Raw genomic sequence first — 7,853 nt, forward strand, 5'->3', positions numbered from 1 at the left:
AGTTTTGCATTAAAATAAGAATAGAACAATAGAAGCGAATTATGGAGACAATAAACGAGGCCAGGGCTTCTTGAGTCACACCAGGGATTATTAATTTGAAATGAGATCCTAGTGTTGTGTGGTAGTAGTAGTAATAATAATAATAATAATAATAATAATAATAATAATAATAATAATAATAATAATAATAATTATTATTATTATTATTATTATTATTATTATTATTATTATATTTTTTATACATGAATGGGGGTAATTTTTTCCGGTTATGTGCAGACTGCACAGGTTGCATCAAAAGTTACCAATACACAATGACATAGCATCTATATATTTATGGGGCTATAGCTGGGCAGTAAAACGAGCACAGATCATGCTATACCATTTTGCTCCCAGAATTAACAGAACATATATTTAAAATGCACAAAAAGAATTCATTAAGAAAACCTATTTCGTATTCATCTCGCCTTGTATATTACTCTTACGAATCAATCTGTATTTTAACTAATATATTAGTAGCTTCTATATATATATTTTTTTTTATTATTAGGTGTAGTATTTGCTGACCTAGACTTTTGGTCCACCTCATCACATTTGAACGTGATCATCACTCTGTCAGTATCATTTTTAAACTGCAACACCCCGTTTTTAATTCTTCTTTGATGCACTGGGTAAATGTGTCTCTTTTTATTTTGTGTATTTAACATGAAACGAGAATGGGGCGACTCCAATTCTCTAAATGAGAGATCCATCCAACTACATTTTAAACAGGTGCATTTAAACCTACAAATCCAAGATATAGAAGTTTAACTTTTTCGAATCCTACAGGGAAGCAGAACATTTTTCACCAGTGTTCAGCAAACAAGAAGGCCTTTGAAGCTTTCACTCTCACTGATCCGCCCAGTCCAGTTTGCTCATCCAGACTTTTTTTTTTTTTTTTAACTGCACCTGCCTCTTGACCAATTATTCACTTAACACACACAATTGATCTCTCTCAAGACGGGAAATGGGGATCGCCGAAGATAAATGGAAAGGAGATTATCTTTAAGAAAAGATGAAAGGGAATAAGCGATGCTGTCAGGCCTCCCGCACCGCAGCGCTTAAAGCACAATATAAGGACAAATCCTGCAGCTTTAAAACCCTGAAATATTATTGTTGCTGTCCCATTTGTTTCAATTTGGTAAAAAAAAAAAAAAAAAAAAATGCATTGCCTGCATGTGAAATATGGTTGATGAAGATGTCGGGTTCGGCGTTTTCTAAATGCTTTTCTCCCTCCAGAGGTTCGCAGAGCCTTTGCATGGATCAATGCTAAACACGAGCGTACATCTAAACCAAGCTGCCTTTTGCAAGTTCACACAAACGCGCTCACACGGTGTCTGCCACAATAGCCAACATGATACTGCTTTGTGTCAGCTCGCATTAAACCTGCACCACGCTGCAGCCTTTCTTTTCACGGGAGAGGTGGGTGGAGAGGAGGAGGAGGAGGAGGACGAGGAAGAGGAGGGGGACGGGGGGGGGGGGTTACAATCAGACACCGTTCGTGACATAATTTAAATCATATTTTACTGCTTTTGAAACTTTGCACATTATGTACATAAACTTCAGAAACAGATCAATAAATTAAAGTGATCAATACAAAACTAAATATTTTCTATGTTGACTAAAACACATTTCGACGAGTACACAAAGCCTAAAACCCTGTTTCACAGCGTATCCAGTATACAACACGAAAACAAATCTGAAAGTTATGTACAAAATACAATGACAAATGAGCTGCTCAGACCTCGGGATAGCTTTTTTTTTCTAAAGCAGCAAATCGTCAGGCCTTTTCACGTTTGTTTGTTGGTTGTTTTTTTTTTTGTTTTTTTTTTCACATAACATCGGGGCACGGCATAGAAAAAGCTTTGCTTGCGTTTAGTGCAGCATTAACAACAGTGTTGTTATTTCAAACACGCTTACAAAAAGAACTGACCTCAACAGAAAATAGAAAAAAAACAAAAACTAGCCTGAATAACTTAATTTAAATAACAAACACATAGAGACAGCATAGTAGCGACTCGGGGCAGTAGGTATTGTACCGGTGGATAATTATTATATTTTTGTTTTGGTTAAAGAAACACCGTGGCCGTAAACTGTGAATGCAGAGTGATTTGAAGGTTTTTGGGGCCCGACATCCTTGATAAACAAACACGTGTTTTCTAATAAACATGTAGCCTACAGCTTAACAACAGAATTGCTCACACAAATATGACTTTAAAATATAGGGAACAGACAAAAAAAAGGAAAAAAGGAAAGTGATCAACAGCAGCCAAATAAAAGGATCCTTTTTGTCTACGATTCCCGCGTGATGCCCTTCAGTCTCCTGCTCGGTCTGCGTCTTCGCGGGAATTCCTGCGGGAAGAGGACGAGGCCTCTGTGTCCGCCGGCGGCAGCAAAACTCCGGATCGTCATCGTCCTTGTTGATTTTGTTGTTGTTTGTTGTCGTGCATCATCACTGCAGAGGCGGCCGCATGCACGAGGGGCCCGTCACCATTCTGATACTGAGGTCTCTGCTCACATGAGCTGGGACTGTTGCATAGACTCTTGGTGTGTGGTTGGATACCACGAGGTGTAGCTGGGGATGTAGGACCCGGTGGAGCCCGCCGAGGTCTTCACGGTGGTGGGGGAGCTCCACACGGGGGCCACCGAGGGGGAGCCGCTCGAAAGTCCGCGGCCACTGGCCAGAGCGTTGGCGTCGATGGTGCCTCCTCCCTGCTTCATCAGTTTCTTGAATTTGGAGCGTTTATTCTGAAACCAAATTTTTACCTGGAGGAAATTGGGGGGGAAAGAAATAAAGTCGAATAAATACGCACGCTTCTGGAGCAATGTTGAAGAATGTTTAAAATGTTAATTTGACAGCATATAATAATAATAATAATAATAATAATAATAATAATAATAATATAATAATAATAATAATAATAATAATAATAATAATAATAATAATAATAATAATAATAATAATAATAATTTCAGATGCGTCGTGCAGCAGCTGCAGAGTGAAGCTATGTGCACGAGACTTGCCTGTGTCTGCGTGAGACCCAGCGACGCCGCCAGCTCAGCTCTCTCCGGTAACGCCAGATATTGTGTCTGCTGAAATCTCCTGTTCAGAGCTTGAAGTTGTAAACTCGAATATATAGTCCTTGGCTTTCTGATCTTCTTCCCCTTGCCGTTGAAGCGCACCTCGCCGCCCTCGACCACCGTGTTTTTCTCTGTTTCTGGCGCTGAGAAAAGACAGAAGGGAGCAAAGAGGAGAAGAGGGAGAGAGGAAAAATATGAGGAGGCATGGAGTTGTGGCCAACAGTGCTGCACAGCAATGACTACACCAGCGCAAGTTTTACAGCCTGTACTTTAGGTATAATTACCCTTAATTGCATACATTGTTTATAGCGTTACGCAATAAATAATTACCAAGCCTAATTCCACATCTGGCTCGTCTTTTCCACACAGTCGAGCCTCTATGTTGCGGAAGACACAGAAAGTTGTTACGGAGGAGCCACACTTACCTGCTTCTTCTAGCCGCGTCTGTGCCAGTCCCGAGCTGTTTTGGTAAGTCTGTACTGTGCTGAGATATGGACTGGTGGAATGACTGCCGACGGAGTTTACGTATGGATAACCCAGGGATCTGGGAAACGACGAGGCTGGACTGTAGCTGTCGTGTTGTGTGTGACCTGCAGAATGTAAACAGTGCATGGGATAGTGTCCGTGAGACATGGAGGAAGGCGACATTTGTTGACTCGTGGGTCCAAACTCCATGAAGACGGTTTTTCCTGAGGCAGGGCTATTAAGACTTTCTGGAATCGTAGTCATTGTCATCTCTTCTGGCGGTCCCCCTTGTCTCGCTTTTGTTGTTTTCCTTCTATGATCTCAGTGAAGGATGGGTCCCAATTTAAGCCGAACTGATTTTTTCTCTTTCCATTCATAAGAAAATGTAGTTTGTGCCTGTGAAAAGTCCTGGGAATGATGCTGTGGACCGAGACAAACTCGCTCAAAGGTTTGAATCTCGGACTCATGAATATTCATCAAAGACTGTCGCTGATTGGTCCACTCTCTCCAAGAGGGAAGCCGATTGGTGACGGTGGGGCTGGGTCCGAAGGAGCTGATAAAGTCGAGGAAAAAACATAAAACCTTAGATTTGCTTTTGACATGTCAAGAAACACTATATTATTATTAATTTGATTACGATTATTATGATATTATGATCATTTGCTGTAGTAGTGGGATATCATTGTACCGTTAAAAACATGGCGTTTCTAACTAAGTTAAATAATATTTCCATTCTCGTTAGAGCTTCTGTGTCTGCTGACCACTTTGATTAAAGCCTCTTTGATTAAAGCTACTAATGCTCCATCAAGAGGAAGGCGTATATTAACATAACAGTAGCGTTCAATTTTCATAAGTAGTTCTGTAATTAGTCATGTATTTACCTCTTAGATTGACTTGAGGGCTCAGTTACACCTGGCAGCTCTGGGAAAGGTAAAACACTTTGCTCGGATGTGGAGTGAGTATAGCCCTAATATTGTTTTATGCCACAGAAAGAAAAGGAAAAAAAACACGCAAAGGTGAATCTAGTGCAGTGAGACAGGGTTTTCAGTTAACTAGGTGGTAATTACGCGTAATTAAATCAACACAAGGTATTCTATAAAGTTGCTATTACATTGAGAAAGATATTGGTTTTGTTTATTGATCACACGAATTCATGCTTTCAGTGTTGTAGTAACACAAGCATGCAGAGACCCCGCTTTCCTTATTGCTTGTAAATGCATCACATCCTTTATATTGTAGCCAATTTATGGTCACACATTTGGTAAACACCGCCACCTCTGATCATTATGGACCTTGGTGAGGATAGGGTGCGACCATCCTCCCGCTTCCAACAGTAATTACTCATAGACTAATGCTAATTTCATTTTCTCTCTCTCTCTCTCTCTCTGCAAATTTAAACAGCAGCTTTCCTCAACTCTAAGTACATATTTGCAAAAAAAATAATAAAAAAAGAAATGAAATAAAAATCTCAATTTATGTCAGCTGTTACAAAAAAAAAAAAAAAAGCAAACGTATCTCCACTTACTTTCATGTGACGGAAAAGACGCAGATAAATGCGCAGCGTCCGGGGTCAGCGAGGCTCCGCAGGAGGCACACGGCCAGAGAGGAAGGAGAAGGTGTCCGGCAGCTCTTCATTTTGCCCGGGATCATTTGCAGACTGCTCCTCTGCTCGTGTCTGTGCGGAGCAGAAACACAGGCTGGCTGCTCCATCCGCAGTCCCTTCATCTCCACCTGAATAACAAATTAAAGGCAGTTAAATTCCGTCACTGTGATTATCAGTGTAATTACATAATTGAACTCAAAACAGAACTAGCAAGTTGCAAACTGTGTTATCAAAAAATGCCGGCGCTGACATCACGCAGCCTGTGCCACAATGTGCCAGGCGGCTGCCGATGCCTGGATTTAAAGATTTCTGTGAAATATTAGGCTATAACGAAAGCTGGTCCCTTGTCCCTCCTAAAATAGGCCAATTTGAAGTGATTTCTCTGGAATTACTTTCGAAAAATGCTTCAAGATTTCCTCTATCAACAACGACAATGATAATGGCAGTACAACCAATAATTATCATCTTCCAGAACAGAGGACAGATTTTTATGGGTACTTGGTGGGTGCGACTGATAACTGTCATTATTTTCCCACGATTATAGTATCTACAGACGGCTGTGAGCAAACCATTAACAGAATAGAGGCAGAATTTGCAGAAAAAGTGTAAAATAATAGCAGGGGTATCCAGCTAATATAATGATAACACTTTTTCCCCCTCCTTTGCAAATGCAATTTTGAGCTGAGACTCTGCATAAATTAGATTTATTTCATTGATACTTCCTTTGTGTGCGCAAAAAAAAAAGAAAAAAAGAAAGAAGAAGAATCAAGTGTTTCTTGGAGAATATTTATTTGGGGCATTATCTCAAGCCATCCTCGGTGCCATTAAGTTGTTGCAGACGTGTGATGGCATTACCCCTTTCATTAATAATTTGACTCTTGCGCTCGGTGGCGGGAGGGTGGCGGGAGGGCGGCGCGCGGGCCACCGCGAGCCTTCTCCCGCAGCACGGCCGCGGGGCTCTAACTAGCCGCACTAAAAATAAAGTCCTCCATGCATGGATGGAGCGCGGAGGCAGGACTCATTAGGAGTGAGTAGCTCTGTGGCTGAGGGTGTTTTAACACCTGCTGCTCTTCACCTGAGGGTGAGTGCAGAGGTGGAGAGACAGAAAGAGAGGGAGGAGGGAGGGAGGGAGGGGGTGGGGGTGGAGGTGGGGGGGTAAACGGGCCAAGATGTCACAGACTTCATTTCAGGCCGGTGATAGAAAGCCCTCCTCAACTGCCACACCAACCCACATTTTTAACAGCCACCAAATATTATCCCAACCGCGGAGCATTGGTAAACTGCGGACGCACGCTGTGTGCATGCTCAGTTCGGTGTGCGCGCGCGTGCGTGCACCCCGCAGACTCCGCATGTGAGCGATGATTAATTGCTGTCACTGGATGTGCAGGGAAATGCGAGTTTTTTCGCATTTGCCTTTTCCTACCAAGGAAACAAAGCGGCGCTTGTCGTCACGCATTTCATACGCTACGCGTGCTGCGTATTATGGGGCGGAATACTTCTATAATATTTCTATTTTTTTTTTTTCCTCCAGCATTTTCGATTTTGATAATTTCCTCATCGAAATCTTCAAACAAAACGCTGCATTCACATCGAGACACGTGCATGCATGCAACACAGTAAAAACGTCGATCGTGTTTCTAATAGTTTTCCCAAAATAACAAAAATAAAAACGTGTTTTTGTTTTTGTTAAACACGCCAACAACAAATAATCAATTTTTAAACATCACTGTGAAGAATATCACTGCATAAGCTCAGAAAAGAAATGGTAAAATGTAATTCGGTGAGTGACTCCTATCAGAAATGTCAACCCATATGAAGGTTGGATTTCACATTTTAAAGGCAGCGGATCAAACAAGTGAAATTGCTTTTTGTTCTGCTTCTTCTCTGGCTTTGCTTCTCGCTGCCATCCTGTAATTTGCAGCGTCAATGAACGCAAACTAGATGCACTACAATTAACTCGATTCAGTGTCTATTTTCATGTTCAATGTGGCATCAAAATCTGAATTGATTTTGTTTACTCAGTTATGTGTAAACAACCCCAAAAAGAATTTCATCTGGTGCATTTATTGTATTATGATGGAGGTCAGGGGGGAAACAAGAACAGCGAATGTAGTCAAGGTTTATTTTATTGTTTTTAGACTACCCTCTTTTTTTTTTGCAATAAAACTGCAAATTTACTTCTTGTTATTTTAACCCAAAACGATTTAAATGGAACGAATAATCTGGATTTAGTGCAATGTTTGAATTTATAATCAGAAGTCACCATTTTTGCTTCTAGAAATTAAAATTATATGTGATTATATATCACTTTTATGGACTCAGTCAGGTGTTATTTGGCCATATAAATTGGTCTGTTTCATTTCACTCCTTAATTGAAATATTTTGTTGATGGTTATTTATTTAAATGTGACTGTGTATAATCACATGAAAAAGCTCATCCCTTTCTTTGTTTCAGCAACCAAATTATATTTGGAAATGTGAGGCATTTGAAAAAACACAGAAACTCCTGTTCTATTTTTTTTTTATTTTTTTTTTCAAATTTTATGTCAAATAATATGATTGTTCTTATTTCTTTTCAGGCACTGATGACTCCACCAGCTCCTGTTTTTCATCTCTTCATGACATGCTGACCAAAAAGCTTTCTGGGACTCTAAGATGGGCTTGTTGA

The 7,853-nt window shown here is 40.5% G+C and overlaps 1 protein-coding gene across 3 annotated transcripts; it reads right to left on the reverse strand.

Annotated features, from left to right (window-relative positions):
* Positions 1-1,538: 1,538 nt before the first annotated feature.
* On the reverse strand, positions 1,539-5,513 carry dlx1a (distal-less homeobox 1a). Of its 3 annotated transcripts, XM_080477858.1 has the most exons (5): positions 5,108-5,513; positions 4,464-4,549; positions 3,543-4,135; positions 3,061-3,260; positions 1,539-2,802 (listed from the first exon to the last, which is right to left on the reverse strand). In XM_080477858.1, the coding sequence occupies exons 3-5, from the start codon at positions 3,850-3,852 to the stop codon at positions 2,551-2,553; spliced, it is 762 nt and encodes a 253-aa protein (XP_080333984.1). In that variant the 5' UTR covers positions 3,853-4,135; positions 4,464-4,549; positions 5,108-5,513; the 3' UTR covers positions 1,539-2,550. The 3 variants fall into 3 exon arrangements, with proteins under 3 accessions (XP_080333984.1, XP_080333985.1, XP_080333983.1); XM_080477859.1 differs by lacking the exon at positions 4,464-4,549 and having other exon boundaries at positions 5,108-5,311; XM_080477857.1 differs by lacking the exon at positions 5,108-5,513 and having other exon boundaries at positions 3,543-5,008.
* Positions 5,514-7,853: the final 2,340 nt, after the last annotated feature.

This window comes from Lipophrys pholis (genome assembly GCF_963383615.2).
Source record: "Lipophrys pholis genome assembly, chromosome: 13".
In the NCBI taxonomy this organism is placed as follows: domain Eukaryota; kingdom Metazoa; phylum Chordata; class Actinopteri; order Blenniiformes; family Blenniidae; genus Lipophrys; species Lipophrys pholis.

Excerpts from the sequence above, each read along its gene's own strand:
- dlx1a (XM_080477858.1), bottom strand. The coding sequence starts at position 3,852 with ATGACAATGACTACGATTCCAGAAAGTCTTAATAGCCCTGCCTCAGGA. Across the intron at positions 3,261-3,542 it reads GACGCGGCTAGAAGAAGCAG|CGCCAGAAACAGAGAAAAAC; the intron begins GTAAGTGTGGCT and ends GTCTTTTCTCAG. Across the intron at positions 2,803-3,060 it reads TGGGTCTCACGCAGACACAG|GTAAAAATTTGGTTTCAGAA; the intron begins GCAAGTCTCGTG and ends AATTTCCTCCAG.